The sequence below is a fragment of the Mustelus asterias genome, chromosome 5 (assembly GCF_964213995.1).
Source record: "Mustelus asterias chromosome 5, sMusAst1.hap1.1, whole genome shotgun sequence".
NCBI classification, from domain to species: Eukaryota; Metazoa; Chordata; class Chondrichthyes; order Carcharhiniformes; family Triakidae; genus Mustelus; species Mustelus asterias.
In genome coordinates this window covers 58,657,436-58,679,123 of record NC_135805.1, presented here as the reverse complement: position 1 = coordinate 58,679,123, position 21,688 = coordinate 58,657,436, and the positions used below count along the sequence as shown (strand labels likewise).

General features: G+C 41.9%; 1 protein-coding gene across 6 annotated transcripts in view; it reads left to right on the top strand.

The window, feature by feature from the left end:
• The window catches only part of klhl32 (kelch-like family member 32), a 261,784-nt gene that overhangs the window by 123,592 nt on the left and 116,504 nt on the right, over positions 1-21,688 (top strand). For 4 of the 6 annotated variants that reach the window (XM_078212640.1, XM_078212639.1, XM_078212638.1 and 1 more), the window contains one exon: positions 20,133-20,348. The exons of 1 other annotated variant lie outside the window; for it this stretch is intronic. In XM_078212640.1, the coding sequence (XP_078068766.1) occupies positions 20,133-20,348 (216 nt within the window). Of the gene's footprint in view, positions 1-20,132; positions 20,979-21,688 lie in introns of those variants that run through there. One more of the 6 variants, XM_078212642.1, reaches the window with a different exon arrangement.

The following is a 21,688-nucleotide window of genomic DNA, read 5'->3' as shown; positions in this document are numbered from 1 at the left end:
CAGATTTAGGACTGAGTTGAGGAGGAACTTCTTCACACAAAGGGTTGTGAGTCTGTGGAATTCCCTGCCCAGTAAAGCAGTTGAGGCTAACTTGTTGAATGTTTTTAAGGCAAAGATAGATTTTTCAACAGTAACGGAATTCAGGGTTATGATGAGCGGGCGGGTAAGTGGAGCTGAGTCCACGCAAAGATCAGCCACGATCTTTTTGAATGGCGGAGCAGGCTCGAGGGGCCAAATGGCCTACTCCTCGTTCTTATGTTCTTCTAGACTTCAGTAAGACTTTTGACAAAGCTCCGCAAGAGGGACTGATCAAGAAGGTAAGAGTTCATGGGATCCAGGGCAAATTGGATCCAGAATTAACTTAGTGGCAGGAGGCAGAGGGTGATGGTTGAAGTTTGTTTTTGTGACTGGAAGTCTGTGTCCAGTGGTGTGCTGCAGGGGATCGGTGTTGGGTCTAAACCAAATTTCTAAATGAAATCACGCATATAGGTTACTTGTCAGCTTTATGTAGTGCCTTAGTGCTTGTCTTCTGTGCATCTTTGCCTGTCCTCATAGAATCATAGAAACCCTACAGTGCAGAAAGAGGCCACCTGGCCCATTGAATCTGCACCGACCACAATCCCACCCAGGCCCTACCCCCATATCCCTACACATTTTACCTGCTAATCCCTCTAACCTACGCATCTCAGGACACTAAGGGGCAATTTTTAGCATGGCCAATCAACCAAACCCGCACATCTTTGGACTGTGGGAGGAAACCGGAGCACCCGGAGGAAACCCACGCAGACACGAAGAGAATGGGCAAACTCCACACAGACAGTGACCCAAACCGAGAATCGAACCCAGGTCCCTGGAGCTGTGAAGCAGCAGTGCTAACCACTGTGCTACCGTGCCGCTACTGTCCTGGTATTCCTATTCAGTGCTGTCTCATTGGCTGCAGGATGGCTGGTAGATGGCACCTCCCTTTTAGTGGGGGACACTGCAGATGGGCTTGGTGGGTGACATCAAGCAGCTGCAGTCCTAGGAGGCCCAACTTTGGACAACACCATTGTGGCAGGGGTGACAGCAGTCTGGCCGACTAACCAGCAACAGCAAAGGCAATGACAGAGTGGCAGTGGTAGAAGTATCAAGACTGTTATCCTGAGAGAAGGCAGTGTGTTTATGCCGTACCAGACTCTACAACTCCCTTGGGCTGACAGCTCAGCAATCCTTGGAATCTGTTGGAGCACAGATTGCTGGAATACTGTGATGCTCTGCAAGCCCCTTTCAACACTGGTATCACAGTTATGATGGCAGCGGCCTGAGCTTGCACAGCAAGAGTCTGAGTTTCCATTGCACCACACAGATATTGGATAGCTTCCAGCTGCGCTATATTAGAAGCTGAGACATCGACCATCAGTCTTGGATTATGGTTGGGTCCACAAGTCTACTGTTGGTGTTGGCCACCACTTTGATGCTTCAAGGATATGTGCTCCAAACGCTACACAAAGCCCTGTGATGAGTTCCATAACTTCGCACAAGAGCTTCCTGGCAGAATTCTCTGTGCAGCGAGTATTTCGTTGTGGGTGTCACCTGTGCATTTCACATCAGCTTTATTCTATAGACAGATGGAGGAGCCCAGCACATCAGTGCATAAAATAAGGCTGAAGTATTTGCAGCAATCTTCAGCCAGAAGTGCCGAGTGGATGATCCATCTTGGCCTCCTCCAGTGGTCCCCAGCATCTGCGATGCCAGTCTCCAGCCAATCCGATTCACTCCACGTGATATCAAGAAACGGTTGGAGACACTGGATACTGCAAAGGCAATGGACCCTGATAACATTCCGGCAATAGTACTGAAGACTTGTGTTCCAGAACTTGCCGCTCCCCTAGCCAAGCTCTTCCAGTACAATTACAACACTAGCATCTACCCAACAATGTGGAAAATTGCCCAGTTATGTCCTGTACACAAAAAGCAGGACAAATCCAACCCTACCAATTACTGCCCAATCAGTCTCCTCTCAATCATCAGTAAAGTGATGGAAGGGGTCATCAACAGTGCTATCAAGCAGCACCTGCTCAGCAGTAACCTGCTCAGTGAAGCCCAGTTTGGGTTTCACCAGGGTCACTCAGCTCCTGACCTCATTACAGCTTGGTACAAACATGGACAAAAGAGCTGAATTCCAGAGGCGAGGTGCGTGTGACACCCCTTGACATCAAGGCTGCATTCGACCGAGTCTGGCATCAAGGAGCCCTAGCAAAACTGGAATCAATGGGTATCAGGGGGCAAATTCTCCGCTGGTTGGAGTCATGCCTGGTACATAGGAAGATGATTGTGGTTGTGAAGGATCAGTCATCTCAGTCCCAGGACATCTCTGCTGGAGTCCCTCAGGGTTGCGTCCTAGGCCCAACAATCTTAAGCTGCTTCATCAATGACCTTCGCTCCATCATAAGGTCAGAAGTGGGGATGTTCACCGATGATTGTGCAATATTCAGCACCATTCATGACTCCTCAGATACTGAAGCAGTCCATGTTCAAATGCAACAAGATCTGGACAATATCCAGGCTTGGGCTGACAAGTGGCAAGTAACATTCGCGCCACACAAATGCCAGGCAATGACCATCACCAATAAGAGACACTGTAACCACCACCCCTTGACATTCAGTGGTGCAACCATCACTGAATCCCCCACTGTCAACATCCTTGGGGTTACCATTGACCAGAAACTCAACTGGACTCACCACATAAACACAGTGGCTACAAGAAAGGTCAGAGGCTAGGAATACTGCGGCGAGTAACTCGCCTCCTGACTCCCCAGAGTCTATCCACCATCTACAAGGCACAAGTCAGGAGTGTGATGGAATACTCCCCACTTGCCTGGATGGATGCTCCAACAGCACTCAAGAAGCTTGACACCATCCAGGACAAAGCAGGCCGCTTGATTGGCACCACATCTACAAACATTCAATCCCTCCACCACCGACGCTCAGTAGTAGCAGTATGTACTATCTACAAGATGCACTGCAACTAGTCACCAACGATCTTTAGACAGCACCTTCCAAATACACGACCACTTCTATCTAGAAGGACAAGGACAGCAGATAAATGGGAACACCACCACCTGCAAGTTCCCCTCCAAGCCATTCATCATCCTGACTTGGAAATATATCGCCGTTCCTTCACAGTCGCTGGGTCAAAATCCTGGAATTCCCTCCCTAATGGCATTGAGAGTCAATCCACAGAACATGGACTGCAGCGATTCAAGAAGGCAGCTCACCACCACCTTCTCAAGGGCAACTAGGGATGGGCAATAAATGCTGGCCAGCCAGCGATGCCCATGTCCCACGAATGAATAAAATAAAAGCAGTAATGGTGACCATGAAGCTATCATTGATAGTTGTAAAAACTCATCTGGTTCACGAGTGCCCTTTATGGAAGGAAATCTGCCATCCTGACCTGGTACCTCCAGACCCACATTCCGGGAATCAGTCTGGTGAACCTTTGCTGTATTCCCTCAATAGCAAGAATGGCCTTCCTCAGACTAGGAGGCCAAAGCTGCACAATACTCAAGGTGTGGCCTCACCAAGGCACTGTATAACTCCAGCAAGGCATCCCTACTTCTATACTCAAGTCTTCTTGCGATGAGGGCCAGCATGCCATTAGCTTTCCTCACCACCTGGTGTACCTGCATGCCAACCTTCAATGACTGTTCCACCATGATACCCAGGTCACGTTGCACTTCCTCTTTTCCTAAACTGCCACCATTCAGATGATAACCTTCCTTCCTGTTTTTGCCACCAAAATGGATAACCTCACGTTTATCCACATTATATTGTATTTGCCCATTCCGCCAGCCTGTCCAAGTCACCCTGCAGCCTCTTAGCATCCTCCTCACAGCACCCACTGCCACATGTGAGGGCCACTTTGTTACTTTTGACAATTTAACATAACACGTTAAGTAATGCAATTGTGTGTTTGTGTTCCAGCGCACATTCTTATTTGCTTACAAATGGAAAAGGTTTATTAAAATCTTTTTCTGCAACCCAGCTCCATTTAAGATATATTGGCCTGGATCTTCTGTAGAGCAGCAATCATCATCAGACTGTTGTTCCACTCAAAGGTTTCCCCACTTGACTCTGCTCCGCATTTCACCCGGGACTTTCCGAGCCCAGTTTTTCCAGAGATGCGGAGCGCACTGTCCATTGGGAACTCTTGTCAAAGTGGAACGAGGTTAGGGGAAGATCGGAGTTAGCCCCTTTTTAAGGCAATAGCTGGAATATGGTAAGATTAAATGTGCAACCTTTAAATGTCAGTGAATAGACGAATGAATAGGTAAGTGGTTGCTTGAGTGAATGGGTAGGCGCATGGTATGGATAAGGGGGTAGGAGGGTAGTAGGATGGGTGAACTAGACAATTGGGTAGGCTGGCTGAGGTAAGTGGGTAGATGCATGAGTAGGTTGACGGGCAAGGTGGGTAAGCAGGTGAGGTGGGTAGACAAATAAGTCGGTCGGGGGCATGGTTGGGTTGGACGTCAGCTGAGGTAGTTGGGGGGTAGTTGGGGCAACACAAGTAGCTGTGGGATCAGGAGTGGAATCAGGCAGGACTCTGGGATAGTTGGAGAGGGGCAACAGAAGTCAGGTGATAGTTGAGGTACATGATGGGTAGTCAGGGGGTCAGGAGAGATGTTCGTGGGGTCAGGATGAATTCTTGGGGAGGTCAGAAAGAGTAGAAATCATAGAAACCCTACAGTGCAGAAGGAGGCCATTCGGCCCATCGAGTCTGCACCGACCACAATCCCACCCAGGCCCTATCCCCACATATTTACCCGCTAATCCCTCTAACCTACGCATCACAGGACTCTAAGGGGCAATTTTTAACCTGGCCAATCAACCTAACCCGCACATCTTTGGACTGTGGGAGGAAACCGGAGCACCCGGAGGAAACCCACGCAGACACGAGGAGAATGTGCAAACTCCACACAGACAGTGACCCGAGCCGGGAATCGAACCCGGGACCCTGGAGCTGTGAAGCAGCAGTGCTAACCACTGTGCTACCGTGCCGCTACAGTAGTCAGGAGGTTAGTGTGAGTGATTGGAGGGGGTCAGTTGTGTAGTTGCCCAGTACTTAGATGTTAGACCCCCCCCCCACCCCACCCCAGCGACATGTTTGGCAGAGGTGACATGTCATTGTCCAGCTGCATATCATTGGCCAACTGCGTACCATTGGCAGGTGGTGGTGGGATTTTTCGGTTGGAGGATTTGACCCATTGTTTTCTGCTGTCCTTTTATCTGCATTTAAAGTTAAAACACCAGTAGATGGCAGTATGAACCCATTAAATGTTAGGAATCTGACATTGTAGTTTAGCTTTTACAAAATGTTTCCTTTGAAGGTTGTGGGGGGAGCACAGTGACCTTATTTATACATTTTATGTTTACGTCTGCCATTGTAAACATTTTACATTGTAAACTTTTTTAAAAAGGCTTGTGGCTTGTTTCTATACAGTTAGCACAGTACTATTCAGCAGCATAATCATTTATCATTGTGCATTGTAAAACTAGTCATTTGTTATAATTTGAATGTAAATTACACTTAGGTTTTACAAATAAGGTGACAGACTTGCATAAGAGAAATTGCAGGGTTCATCTCCTTCCTTTCATACTTCATTCATTAGGTTCTGAATTAAATACATCTTATTAAACAAGGAGCATGTCCAATGATGATATTGTAATGGCAAATTACTCTCCCTATTATAAGTATATTTTAAATTCACAGGCATTAATTTGTCATTAAGAACCATTAGTTTAGCACTTTTATGTGGTGAACGTGATCTGAAAGAACAGCTTGCTGTAAGACATGCAATGGCTACTCTTTTGCTGTATCACCCTGCAGCTGTTTTACATTATTAAAGGAGCTAATGAATACATTGCAAAGTCATAGTGATGATCAGTGGGTTACAGGGATTATCCCATTGGTGAGCAACGACCTGATAACTCACTGGTGATAAAGATACAAGTGGGTTATTAAATTCTTGCAAGCAAGTTTTCTACTTCAATTATTTTTCTATTGGCCTTTCTCCTGACAGCAATGCTACGTTAGTGCACATAGTAAAATAAACATGCTGCAAAATCAGGCACACAGCTAACATGAAGAATTTTGACTGGAAAAACTTGGCAGTCTTAACTTGTGTGTTTGTACAACTTGGATCTAATGGGTGAAGGACCGGGAGGGGGGAGGGGGGGGCTGCAAATTCCTAATGTGGTTTTTTTTCAATATGCAATTGAGATACAGGCAAATTTCGTGTAACATCCTCCTTACGCACACAAGTTGTTGTTACGTTCTAATTTTTATTTCTTGTGCCGCAGTTCAGAAATAGGAATAAGCCACTCAGCTCCATATCCCTTGATACACCAGCCTCTCAGAAGCCTATCAATTTTAATCTTGAAAATGTATATATCAATCTAGGATTTATAGCCTTTTGGGGAAAGAGTTCTAGATTTCCATTTGCCTTTGTGCGGGGAAAATAAAATGCTCCTGATTTCTCTCTTAACCATTGCTATTCTAAAGTTAAGATTATGTCTCCTTGTTTTGGATTCCCCCGCCTGGGAGGTGATGGCCTAGTGGTGTTATCGCTAGACTATTAATCCAGAAATTCAGCTAATGCTCTGGTAACTCAGGTTTGAATCCTGCCATGGCAGATGGTGGAATTTGAATTCGATTTTTAAAAAAAATCTGGAATTAAGAATCTAACGATGACCGTGTCGATTGTCGGAAAAACTGACAAAAACAGAAAGGAAATCTGCTGACCTTACCTGGTCTAGCCTACATGTGACAACAGAGCCAGAGTAATATTGTTGACTCTCAATTGCTCTTGGGAAACTAGGGATGGGCAATAAATGCTGGACAGCCAGCAATGCTCATGTCCCACAAATCAATAAAAGAAAACAAAAGGAAATAGTTTGTTATATTGAACACCCCAGTTTTGAGTAAGCTATCCAGAAATAAAGGGGATAGAAGATTTGATGAAAAACAATAAATTAGATCGCGGGAGAAGAATAACAAGGGTAAGCGGTGGCACAATGGTTAGCACTGCTGCCTCACTGCGCCAGGGACCCAGGTTCAATTCCGACTTAGTTCACTGTCAGTGTTGAGTTCTGCACATTTTCCTTGTATCTGCGTGGGTTTTCTCTGGGTGCTCCAGTTTCCTCCCACAGTCCAAAAGACGTGTTGATTCGGTGCATTGGCCATGCTAAATTCTCCCTCAGTGTACCTAAACAGGAATGTGGTGTGGTGACTAGGGGATTTTCAGTGTTAATGTAAGCCTACTTGTGACACTAATTTTTTTAAAAACAAAAAAGACTGAGAAGCAGGTGTATCAAGGAATATGGAGCTGAGTGGCTTATTCCTATTTCTGAACTATTGCACAAGAATTAAAAATTGCAACATAAATAACAATAACTTTTCTACATAAGGAGGATGTTACATGAAATTTGCCTGTATCTCAATTACAAATACTCTAAAATTTGGGATTGCCATGATGGCAAAAGGGCTGAGATAATATCTGATAAAACTGATTAATAATTAAAGAGGCAAATTATTAATTGGCAAGTGTTGTCATCATGAGTGAGATGAACAGATGGATAGGGAGCTGTTTAGAATAGACTTCAAATTTACAGGAAGAGTCTCAGGGAAAATTAATTGTGAAACAATACCCAAAATATAAATCAACAGAAGAAAAATGAACTATATTTAAGTCTATCCTTAAATGAAGAAAAAGTAAATTCTGTTTTTTTTTAAAGAATGATACTGATGACTGTTGGTTGAAGAAGAGGCAAATTTGTTAGCATTATTACAAATAATCAGAATATGGAGTTATACTGAATAGACTATTCCCATCAATCTTCACAAAGGACTATGAAAACCTCTAGTGATTGTAAGTGAGGTTAAGGAATCCATGGTACATTTCAATGTTTAATCTGGAAGTACTAAATATTCGCATTTGAATCCTTGATCAAATGGAATCTATCCTAGAGTCCTTGAGGAATTAAGCCAATTAATGATGCTTTTGTTATTTTTTTTAAAGAGTCAGCAAATACTGGAGTAGTACCCAAGGAACAGGAGTTAAGAACAAGCCATTAAAACTTCTAACCTTTTCCTTGACAGTTTTCCATTTATCAGCCTACTTTTTTTTTGTTATTCAACCAATTCACAATTCATCAAAATAATTTTTATCTAATCTACTAATAGGACTTGCTCTTTTAGTATGACGTAATTATCAAACACTTTTTGAAAATCTAAATTTCATCCACTACCTCAGTTTCTCATTAAGGTGATCTTAACTGCTATTCTTATTAGATATGTTTTCTCCTGTATTTGCAATTCCGTGGTTTTCCACACATCCACAATAGTTGATCGTTGGATTGGTCAGCGCAGAAGCTGCAGTCCTTTTTAAATCTCAATTCTCTGCCATCTCTTTGCACTTCTAAATGTCCATATCTTTAAATAAGCACCTCAAATCTGTCTTGCATCATTGATTTTTGGTGAATGGTTTGCCTCATTCCATGTCTGAAGATGTTTGGTTGCCAGCTTTTATACCATGTGGGCTGTCCAGGCTCCACTTTGAAATAAAGTTGGGACATGGATGATGTCATTGGGCCCTGATTTTTGAATGTGCAGTAGTTGCCTGTAGCAAGAGCCTCAGCTCACTTGAAAGCTGGAGAGTTAGGTGATTTCAGCCGATATGATGATTCGACTCGATTTTGGTATGTGCCATTTTTACTGGACAAGGGGTTAAAATCAGGGTCTAGATACCTTACTTTCCGCGTTATAGCTGACTTCAAGTGACTCAGCTGTTTATGGTTTGAATTTATCTTCACTAACCGTAATATCTAAGCAAGTTCAGGATAAGAATAGAAAGCAGGCCTATCGGTTGCTTTGGTTGTGAGGTCTCTCTTGTGCCTCAGCAGTTTCTTCAACCTTCAAAAAGGAGCAGTGTAGCATTAAGCCTCATTTTAAACTTCAAATATAGATGGGTATTTATTCATAGAACATAGAACATAGAAAGCCACAGCACAAACAGGCCCTTCGGCCCACAAGTTGCGCTGATCATATCCCTACCTCTAGGCCTATCTATAGCCCTCAATCCCATTAAATCCCATGTACTCATCCAGAAGTCTCTTAAAAGACCCCAACGAGTTTGCCTCCACCACCACCGACGTCAGCCGATTCCACTCACCCACCACCCTCTGAGTGAAAAACTTACCCCTGACATCTCCTCTGTACCTACCCCCCCAGCACCTTAAACCTGTGTCCTCTCGTAGCAACCATTTCAGCCCTTGGAAATAGCCTCTGAGAGTCTACCCTATCCAGACCTCTCAACATCTTGTAAACCTCTATCAGGTCACCTCTCATCCTTCGTCTCTCCAGGGAGAAGAGACCAAGCTCCCTCAACCTATCCTCATAAGGCATGCCCCCCAATCCAGGCAACATCCTTGTAAATCTCCTCTGCACCCTTTCAATGGCTTCAACATCTTTCCTGTAATGAGGTGACCAGAACTGCGCGCAGTACTCCAAGTGGGGTCTAACCAGGGTCCTATAAAGCTGCAGCATTATCTCCCGACTCCTAAACTCAATCCCTCGATTAATGAAGGCTAGTACGCCGTACGCCTTCTTGACCGCATCCTCCACCTGCGAGGCCGATTTAAGAGTCCTATGGACCCGGACCCCAAGGTCCTTCTGATCCTCTACACTGCTAAGAATGGTACCCTTCATATTATACTGCTGCTTCATCCCATTGGATCTGCCAAAATGGATCACCACACACTTATCCGGGTTGAAGTCCATCTGCCACTTCTCCGCCCAGTCTTGCATTCTATCTATGTCTCGCTGCAACTTCTGACATCCCTCCAAACTATCCACAACACCACCTACCTTGGTGTCGTCAGCAAACTTACCAACCCATCCCTCCACTTCCTCATCCAGGTCATTTATGAAAATGACAAACAGCAAGGGTCCCAGAACAGATCCCTGGGGCACTCCACTGGTCACTGACCTCCATGCAGAGAAAGACCCCTCCACAGCCATTCTCTGCCTTCTGCAGGCAAGCCAGTTCTGGATCCACAAGGCAACAGCCCCTTGGATCCCATGCCCTCTCACTTTCTCAAGAAATCTTGCATGGGGGACCTTATCGAACGCCTTGCTGAAGTCCATATAGACCACATCCACCGCTCTTCCTTCGTCAATGTGTTTGGTCACATTTTCAAAGAACTCAACATAAACTCCCTTTCTAGAAAAAGCCTAAAAATGCCAGTATGTAAAAGTAATATAACTAAAGCTTGAAAAGTTATGTGGCTTTTATGACAAGATTTAAGTCTATAAAATAAAGTTAAAGTTTATTTATTGGTCACAAATAAGGTTTACATTAACACTGCAATGAAGTTACTGTGAAATTCCCCTAGTTGCCACAGTCCGTCGCCTGATCGGTCAATGCACCTAACCAGCACGTCTTTCAGAATGTGGGAGGAAACCGGAGCACCCGGAGGAAGCCCACGCAGACATGGGGAGAACATGCAAACTCCACACAGACAGTGACCCAAGCCCGGGAATTGAACCCGGGTCCCTGGTACTGTGAAGCAGCAGTGCCAGCCACTGTGTCGCTCACATAGATCCTTTCCAAAGGTCTGAAATCTTGATTTAGGCCCCTCAAGGTTCCACGCAAATAACAGTCGTACCTTTACTGTGTAATAGATGAACTAGCTGCCTGTTTCAAAAATAAGTGGAATTAGGCAGTATTCAAAGGATTAGAAATTACCATATATGTTGGTAACACGATGGGTATTTTCTAATAATTTTATTTTATAATTGAGATTATTTTGGTGTAGTGTGCATGTTGTTCATTCTTTTGTCATGCCATATCAAAAACAAGGTGCTGTGATTTGTTTCAGTATAATTGTTGACTGCATTGAGTGTATGTCCTACGTTGTGGATTGCCTGAGAAGACCGAATTCAAAGGTGGGAAAAATACACCTGTTTGTCTGGCTATACAGTGTTTGTTATTCTGTTTTGCAGTCAGAAACTTTGGAGCTCTTTAACTTGCTCCAAGGTGTGCTGTTGCTAGGGAGCAAGAGAATCAAAAAGAGCAGCAGAATTGCAAATGCTGAATATAAAGGGGGAGAAGAAAAACGGTGTGGGGGAGAGGAGAACTTATTTGATAAAACAATAAGGGTCAAAAAGGGAATTTAAGGGTTTTGGGGAGCAGGCGGGTAAGTGGGACTAAACCACTATCAGATCAGCTATGATCTTATTGAATGGCGGGGCAGGCTTGAGGGGCTAGATGGCCTACTCCTGCTCCTATTTCTTATGTTCCTTATGTTCTTAAATATGTTATTACTTATATTTTGCAAAGAGCCATGTTTTAACTACCTGTTCATTGCAGACAGAAATTGAATGCGCCTCATAGGCATCTCACCACTAGTCAATTGTCATGAATGATAAGAACAATAAGACAAGGTTACCTATTTCAATCATTAATATGTATCACTAGCTGCAGCAATAACATTCTTGAACCAGTAGAAAGGAGGAGTGAGAGATGATCAGCAAAAAGCCTCATTCCAGATTGTATAGATTTGTGTATTATCAGAGGAGTGGTGTGGATGGAAGTTTCTGCTGAAAGGTTTTACCTTGTATCTGATAGTAGAAATAAACTTAAAGGAATCATCAGCAATTTGAATTGCAATTAAGAAAAAGGCACTAATCATTATTAGTTTACTGCGTCTTTGAAACACCAAGAGGTCATTCTTTTTTGCGTGAACAGAAATCTTGAATGGTGATGTACAGGGGTCAAGTGCCTGAATCCCTGCTTATTTAGGTGTTTAAGTTGTGAAGTGATTGGCAGCTTAACCTACTTCTAGCAGTCAGCTAAGATGCAGCATTCTGGAATGCACACTGCTCATAGTTGACAGTAAGCTCACTTATTGTTGCCAAAATTTCTGAAGTGTCCTAATAGCCAAAAAATATACCTGAAAGCATTTCTTGTTTTAACTTGACGAAGGCAACCTGTAAAACAACTTGTTATTGTGTAGTGTTCAAGAATATAATTCAATATTGTACTTGGTTGTCAAAAACGATGGCTACCCAAAAGTGATTGAGACAATCTTTTCAACATTATGATGCCATAAACTCAGATGCAAAGGTCGGTAGATTTGCAATTAAATCATTGAAAACTGTTTTCATTCGTATTACTTTTCTCTTAAAGACCTATAACATATTAAAGGTTTGTGTTGTCTGTGCCTTTTGCTGTCAATATTAACCCTATGTCCTGTGTCACAATTTCTGGGTTGCATTCGTCACATTGACATTTATAATGGTAAACCCTTATTTCAACGTGTAAAAAATTTTATAAATGTAAAATCCAATGACAACATTTGGCTGTTGTGCTATAATTACTGGCATCTGATCCATAGGTGCCATTTGTGTCTCCCACATCCTTTAGCTTAGTTATCAATTCAGCACAAACTGTAAATGCAGAAATTTAGTTGATTTCCATGAAGATAATGTATGCCACCCCCTTTTTTCCTGCCTCGCTAAGCTTTTCTTTTGCCCAATATCACCTCCGATGCTGACTTAACTGTCTGCCCACTCGCTATCAACTAAATGTCCTCTGATTTTGTAGGTCCTCCACCCTAATCCCTGAAAACACTTCCTGCCTTTCATTTCCTTTTCCATTCCTCTGCTGATTCCCTCTCCTTACACAGCTCAATACGTCCTCCTTCAAACCCAAACATTACCCTCCCCAACCAATGGTGCAGTTAAATCTGTACAGATCTTGTATATGAGGGCAGCCTAATTTTTGTGCATTTTCAATTTTATGATGCAACAAAATAACCGATGCATAATGGCAAGAGGGAGATCCATTTCACCAAAACCATTGCAAATTTAGACTGCAATAATCCATAGTTAATTAGCAGACAATAATAATAGTATTCATTGTGCATGGTATAAAATTAAACATTTGGATAAGGGCTCAGAATAGCCTGATTATTATTTACAGTGAGCCAGGCCTTTTGATTAAATGGGTATTATCAGACTTTGTCAATTGGTGGTCTGAAAGCCCAAGTTTCTTTTTATCCGAGCAATGCTGTATACTAGAAATAAGCCCTTGGCTTGTTGGAAGTCTTTCCACATCCGAGCCAAAAATGAAGGATTCGAGCCCCTCGCAAGTGGAGATTAGTATATGGTTGATAAATACTAGTTTGATAGATGGGGTGGGGTGAGTTGGTGGGGGCAGTGGAGGTGGGGCGGGGGGAGGCGGAAATGTACATCTGATGGGTGCAGATGATCCTGTGCACCCATTCAATTGTAAAGGGTACATATAGAACTCTTTAGCCTTGGTTGCAGCCCACTTAGCACAGGTTGCGCTGGGGATAAAACTTGAGGAAAGCAATAGAACATTACAGCACAGTAGATTATAGGAAGGATGTGGAAGCATTGGAAAGGGTGCAGAGGAGATTTACCAGGATGTTGCCTGGTATGGTGGGAAGGTCTTATGAGGAAAGGCTGAGGGACTTGAGGTTGTTTTCGTTAGAGAGAAGGTTAAGAGGTGACTTAATAAAGGCGTACAAGATGATCAGAGGATTAGACAGGGTGGATAGTGAGAGCCTTTTTCCTCGGATGGTGATAGCTAGCACGAGGGAACATAGCTTTAAATTGAGGGGTGATAGATATAGGACAGATGTCAGAGGTAGGTTCTTCACTCAGAGTAGTAAGGGGGTGGAATGCCCTGCCTGCAGCAGTAGTGGACTCGCCAACATTAAGGGCACTTAAATGGTCATTGGATAAACATATGGATGATATTGGAATAGTGCAGGTTAGATGGGCTTTAGATTGGTTTCACTGGTCGGCGCAACATCGAGGGCCGAAGGGCATTGCGATGACCAGAACTCTACGCAATACTAGGAATCCTTTTTAGCTACTCTTTCCTGGTAAGAGGTTCACAAATCTTGTGTGAGACTTAAATTAGGACCTGTCTTAAGGCAGAACACAAATGGCAGACAGACCAGCCTTACCTTTACCAGTTCCTACTTTATTTTCCATTCTTTTTTTTATCCATTTATTTCTATATTGTCAAGCAATATTTTTACTGTGTCTCACACCATAACTGTGTTGTTTATGTTCAAATACATACATATTTTATTCCTGTAGTCATGTTAAATATACATTTAGCATGTTTATCAGTATAATCATCTCATATTGTATATCTTAAAATGTTGTCTTTCCCTAAAATCTGTGATAAGATACCAACACTATCTGAATAATGTGCTGATATTCTGTACAAGCTTAACGGAATGACAAAAGTAATTCTTTCATATGTTCATAAAATGCTCTGATCATTGCAACATGAACAGTTGAAATAGCAATGAACCAAAGCAGAAGGTTGTTCTCCAGGGGGAAAATGGCATTTAATTGTCCAGCAACTGTCTATAGCTGCTAAAAGAGTAAAAATATTTCATCCCTGGCATATTATCGTTTTAAGAAATTTTTGACCATTGTTTTCCCTATTTTTGATACTGCATTGTCCCAAGATAAGGAATGAATTGTATGATAGATTCTGAGGTGCATTAAGTGAAAAGTGACTAATATCCATGGAGCAGGCAGCACATAAGTTCAGGAAAATGCCAGAAAACCGATTCAATATAGGAACATGCAGAACAAAATCAATCGAACAACCTAGCCGTGACAAAGTGGACCAGTTTAGTTAGAAGAATACTGGGTTAAAGCTGTGATTAAATGCATACTGCTTGGAAAATACAAAGTAGTGAAGTTGGACTTGTATAAATTGCCTCAAATGTCATTGCACTGAGCGCAAGGCTATCTTTTGTGAGGCATGCAAACTTGTGTGAAAAATTCAAGACTCGTCCACAGCTGGGATTCTCTGGTGCTGCTGCAGTGAATGGAATTTTGGCTAAGTGCCAAATTCTCCATTCTCGCTGGCAATGGGGCACATATAGACTAGATCAAAGAATCCTGCCCTATGCTATAATTAGGGACCATACAGAACCAAGACCATTCTATTATAAATAGATATTTTTGTTATATTTTTTCATGTTAAAATTGTTCCATGTGACAGGAGTCTTTGTTTTGAGCATTTTTAGGCTTGATTTTAAAAAAAACAAGTGACAATGATGGCCGTCAACACCTTTAATAATATTAATTTACAGTGACAGACGTAGAAATAGATTCCCACTACTGTCAGACTCTTAACCAAAAAAGTATTGCTATTTCCCAATCAGATAGTCTGTCTAGTCACTGAAGGTATGTGACTGGGGAGAAGCAGAAAACAGCGGAAGTGACTGTGGTTTTGGGGAATTGACTCTTGAGCCAATTTTCCAACCAAATCTCAATCAAAAGACCAACAGACCTCCTCCCATTTTCTCACAGATTCCAGCTCCTTGACGGCAGTGACTGAAGGCACTAGACTGAGAACCTTAGGAAAAAAACAACAAAAATAATGTTTATGGTTTTTTCCCCATGGTGCTACTATTTTCTGTGATTAAGTCACGTCAAGCAGAATCCAGCTCATCTCCTTTCTAACTACTCAGTGGACCACCAAAGCCACTAATATGTGTGCCACAGCAACTTGAGAACCAGTTTTGCAGTCAGTGAGATCACCATATTGCCTAGCAATTTCCAAGTTCTGTACAATGCGCGGTTGTACAACACTGCATTTCTTGCCCAGAATTCTATTTGTCTGTTTCAGTGTGGTTCCTGGTGGGATTCTCCAAGACCACTGCCAATTCTTTCACAGCTTTTAGGAATTAGACATGAATACTAACTATCACCTCAGGATGAAGTATGAAGTCCATACATTAAAGCATCTGTTCTATATTACACACTCAATATACTTTTCTAACCTCAATGAAGATTGATTTTTATTATATAACCTCTTGGATTAGATACCAAATCCATGCAGTGCTCTCCCTACATCTGGAGAAAGCGGTTATTGGAATGCATTAAACTACACAAAAGATGGCAGACCCTGCACTGAGATATCGTTTTGTACTTTAGAAATCCTTGGGTGTTTCAAAAACAAGTTCGCATCAGTCAAGGTCAAAACTCCCACAGTTGCCATTTGACCTTTATGGTATTCAGCAGGATCGTTGAAGAGTGCTTCATTATTAAGGACTTGTTTCACCTAAACAAGAAACTGTCATCATCTGCCTGTCTTTTCTGCTTACCACATGATTCGATCTCTGACTGACCAAATAAGTGCACTTAATTCTGTTTAATTCAGGCAGATTTAGTTTGTCATCTTGTCGTCTTTAGAGACACAGAGAGGGAAACCTTTGAAGGATGGATGTTTGATTTTATAATCAAGCAACACCTTGTAGACCAGGTTGAGCTGTTGTGGGGCATATTTGGCATATTATCATAATGTCTTAAGGGATAAAATGCAAGACTTATCCTATAAGTGTTGGGTAAAGCTTCAGTATGTGTGAAGATTATTGTGATTGCAATGTTCCAGTTTTTGGATAGCTATTAATATCACTGACAGAGGGTTAGATAGACAGTAAAGATGGATTTATGGACAATAAATGCTGGCTTAGCCAGTAGCACCCACATCCCATGATCAAATACGTAAATAAAATAATTGTGCTTTGTCTCCTTGTTCAACTTAAGCATTTAATGCTAGTTTTCTGCAGGGTGTCCAGAATTGTTTTAAACTTTGTCCCCCTCGAAAGAGGACCAAGCTTTGATCACCTTTCTTGTGGCAAAAGCATCAAACACCTCCCAGCTATATTTAAGAAATATTCTCATACATATTCCTTATCAATGCGGTTTGTTCTGCTTCCCCTTCAAAAGATTCTTGCTTGAACTCAACATCAAACCAAAAATGCCTCTAAGGGAATAAGAGAAGCCTTGTGCTGCAGCGATAGCATCACTGTCTCTGAGCCAGAAGCTCCAGCTTTGGGTCTCACTCCTGGACTTGATGGCCATAGAAGGTGCATTCATAACGTGGCCAAACAGGTTGAATATCAACTTTTAAATTCTTACCAGCTGCCACTGGTGCATGTTGAAAGTGCAGCTGTCGGCCTCTGCCATCACCACTCATAGCTCCAGACTACAACATGCATGTAGAAGTGTGTATTGCCACAGCATCTCTGACTTCTTGGGATGGGGGCAGGGGTTTGCGGTTGGCTCAGTTGGCAGGATGGACGGTGTGTATTATATTGGTGCTAACAGTGAATGGTTCAATCCCTGTTCCAGCTGGGGTGGATTTGAGATCTGCCGCCTTGCCCTCTCCTTGGTGGAAATTATGGTCAGACCTGCCTTTAGGCAGAGAGCAAGAGCATAAACAGAAAGCGAACACAAACCAAAAGGGAAAATGCTGGAAAATCTCAGCAGGTCTGGTAGGAAAGAAAAGAGCTGACGTTTCAAGTCCAGATGATCCTTTGTCAAAGAAAGGGAACTTCTTTCACCTCCAAGTAAATTGTAGGGGAACACTTTATATGTAATATTTATATGTAATACATTTTAAAATGGGCAGTTAATGAACACTGCGATTGTAAAGGGGTTAATTTTTTTAAACTTGCACTCCTACAATTGGGGGGAATCCAATTCTATCATTCACATCTTCTTGAAGCATTTGGTTATCCAGAGTGAAAAGCACTGATAACCCAGGACTTTTAAATTGGAGTGATCTTCCAAGCTTCATTCAGTGTATCAAAATTCCTCACCTTGTGAAGGATCAAAGCTGCAAGCAGTATGGTAGATGTGGCCAGATCAAAGTCTTGCATTCGGAAAGGATTGTAATTATAGTTTTCTATTTAATTTTCATGTACTTCCCAACACCCTTTTGCAACAGCCTCATGTCCTAGCATTCATTGATTCAGGAATTGCAACCTCCAGCAGCCTTGTCATTGCAACCCTGCATGATGTAGTAGTCATACTTTCCATTGCTCCACCGAAGTGTAACAACTTATACTTGTTTACATCAAAAACATCTGCCATTTATGAGCCCATTTCTCCCAATGCGTGTAGGTCTGCCTGTGGACTATTTATCCTATCCAAGTTCCTAATTCTGATACATATCTTTATGTCATCAGCAAACTTGTAAATGTTCCCCTGAGTGACTTCGACCAAATTGTGAAGGGAGACAATAAAAAGCAATGTACCTAATATTGATCTCCGCAGTACTCCACTAGTGGCTAGAACCCCTTCGGAGCTTCAAGCATTAATAGCCACCTACTGTCTATTCCAGCAGAATAAATGCGCTATCTGACCCAAGATCCGCTTGTTAATTTCACAGCCCTTGGCATTACCTAGTAGCCTTTGAGAAAACTTTTGAAATCCTGAAAATAACATAGCAGACTTTCATCATTCAGCAATTTTGTAATCTCCAGTTACCTGGTTCTGATTCCTGTTCTGGATCTTCTTATTTGGCTGCATTTTCAGACAGATTGGGATCATTCCTTTTGCTGCCAAACACTATTTTTATTTGACTTCTTCATATTTTGCTGAACAGATTGTAAGAAACGGCATCTCACAAGATATGGAGCTACAAATCAAATAATCTAAGTATGTGGAGGAAAATAACTGGTAAATAGATTGAATGTAATTTAATTTTTAAATTATTTTCAAACTGAATACAGTATCCTTAAGGATAATGCCTTTCACGGTTATTTTCTGGTGTAATCGCAGTGTATGTGCATTGCAAATAAACTGATATAGAACTTGCTTTTGTCAATGAAACTGACATAAAATCAAATGGTCAATACTTTCCAGACATGAGAGGATTGTATAGGAAATTGTGCTGAACAAATTTATAAGTAACTTGGAAAGGTTTCATTGAATTTACAATGTACACGTCAATTACTTTGCAAAAATGGCAATTCTTTATTTTGAGTGATGTTGTCTCTTTCCTGGTGTATTCTGTACACTCCTTCATTTCTGAGCAATCAATCCTTGTTCAGGAAGGAGCAGGCAACATAACATTAGGGACTGCATTCTCCGACCTCGCCCGCAGCTGGGGTTCTCCGGCCCCTTTTGCAGCGAACGGAGATTTGGCTGAGCGCCAAATTTTCCATTCTCGCCAGCAGCGTGGCATGAACGGCTGGAGAATTCCAGCCTCGATTTCAATTTTTTTTCTGTTTTGAAACAGTTGCACACACAGTCTCCAGGATGACCCATCCTCCAATGTGTATCCCATATATAAAATAAATTTTGAATAATGGGTACATTGAAATGACTAGATAGATAATAATGTATTATTGGGATAATTTCCAGTAAAAACTAATGTTAAAATTGTTGGACTAGGTGACAGACTAGATTTAAACAGATTCTTTTCTCCTCTGGAACTGGATTGGAATTTATCCTAGATTTATGGGGCAGAATTTTCCCATTCCACCCACCACAGGAATTGTAGCGGGCAAGGAATAGACCATGGAAAGGCCCGTTGATCTTGGGTGGGATTTTATGGTTTCGGGATGAATGAGACCGTAAAATCCCATCAATGGTCTTGGCTTTCTGGTTGCCCTATGACACTTGGGTGAAGTTAGATGAGGTGCCTCATCCCAGTTCTGAATGGATCTAAATTAAGTCTTTATATATAACGCAACATTAAGAATGCATACCAATCATAAAGCCGACTGTCAAGTTGAATAGTTTTTTTTAAATAAAGAAGCTTTATTCACAACCTGCTCTCCTTGTTGGGCATAGGGGGTGGGGTTGTGGTGGGGGGAGGGAGATAATCAAGCTCTTTCAAATTACTGTACAACCTTGAACTAACCTGATGCCTGCTGTTTAAATTTATTTTTATTCCATTTTAAAAAACATCTGTTGCCTTCAAGACACTCATTTACATGAGTGGACAGGTAACTTCCTCCGAGGTTTCTTCCAAAGCTCCTCTGCAGTTAGACTTGAGCAAGATAGTCTATAGAAAGTAGTCTATGTAATTTCTCTGTCTCTTCTGAAATTTAATTGAAGACTTACTCACTGTGTTATGCCATTAACCATGTACTATTATTATTGCAGTGTGCTCAGGTAATTAAATGATATGGATTCTAATGAAATTGCTGATACACTGTATGCTCTATATATAATGTATATCTATCTATTAGTGACAGGAATGCCATTTTCAGTGTTCTTTTTGTTGTCTTAGGAACTGACTAGTTTCAATTACCTGGATTTATACAAACTTGCTGATCTATTTAACCTTACACTGCTGGAGGAAGCAGTAGTTAACTTCCTGGTCAAACACCTATCTGAACTGCTGAAGAATCACCCTGAGAAGGTCATGGCACTTCCTTACCGGCTGTTGCGAGAAGTTCTGAAGAGTGACCGCCTGACATCACTGAGCGAGGAGCAAATATGGCAGGTAACATAACGGCAGCAATGTATTTGACTCCAACTCGAGCTGTTTTTTTCAAAAGGTGCTGCTTCAATGCTGTGCATGGTTCCATGGGACCACCTTCCATTATTGGGTTCAAGTGGGAATTGTTCATGTGTGATTAATGATGTTGTGTACTATTTGACTTTTCAACTGTGGGAGCAGCATATCAGAGCCCTAACCTTTTCTTGTTGAATGGCTACGATGCACACTCGCAGTAGGTGTTGCAGAATATGACCCAAGAGCAGGAACTCTGGCTGTTTTCCCCCCCATCCCCGGCCCCCTCTCTCCCCACACCATAGGGACTGAGACCAATTATATCATCCTTGTTACTTAGCAGACTCAGTGCATGTCAAAGATCAAACCTGTGACCATTCAGGCCTGTATTGTCCATCTGATTACTGAGCCCCTTTTAATATTCCTTTTCACAGAAGTGATTGAATTATGAAAATGATGAAACTCATTGTGTTCTGGTCAAATGTTATATTTTTTAAATTGCCCTATCGTTTAACTTACATGGTGAGATTGAGTATTATTTGTCTGTTCTAAATGTTGGAGTTGCTTCATCACACCTTACCCCAATGTGGGAAAAAAAAAGAGAATAAACTCTCATTCTGCAAAAGATGTGGATGTATCTTTCCTCTACTTCCATGATGCACTGCAACACTACAACGGAAAGTCCCCTTTAAGCGTCAAGCAAATCTGCTTCACTGATGGTCTCCTGGGACTGTAAAGATCTTTTCAAATAGGATGAGGGCCGTGTACTAATTGCTTATTGACTATTCATTTTAGGCCGATAAGCTTTCTTCAAAGCATTCTGCTTTGGTGATCGTATTATAGAAGGGATTGGAAAAGGGAATGCCTGGATTACAAAGTGAAACAATTCACAGGTACAATTGCGATCACTCAACCTTGCACATGCCAACCTTTTCTGATTTTAACAAAGAGGCTGTCATCAAAGTTCTGAGAGTGTGTAAGCGTGTGTTGGGGGCAGGGGAGAAGGAAAGGGAGAGACTATAGTCCTCCAGAATAATGTTGCAAAAAGCTCCTGTCTAGTGCATGCATTTATTCTTACTTTTGCAATACAAGCGTCCCAAGTTTAAAATTATTCTACGGATTCGGGAATAATAAATATATATTTCTTTATATTATTAAAGCCATGAAATGTAGTATATGATATAATTTACCGTTCACTGCTGTGTGTGTTGAATGCAACTGTAGGTGCATGCTCTGCAGTTCTTTTTATGCTCTGCCATTTTCTGTCTATCTAACTGATATGTTCATACAATAACCACAATTTTCAGCATAAAATCATGGTTAATTTGATT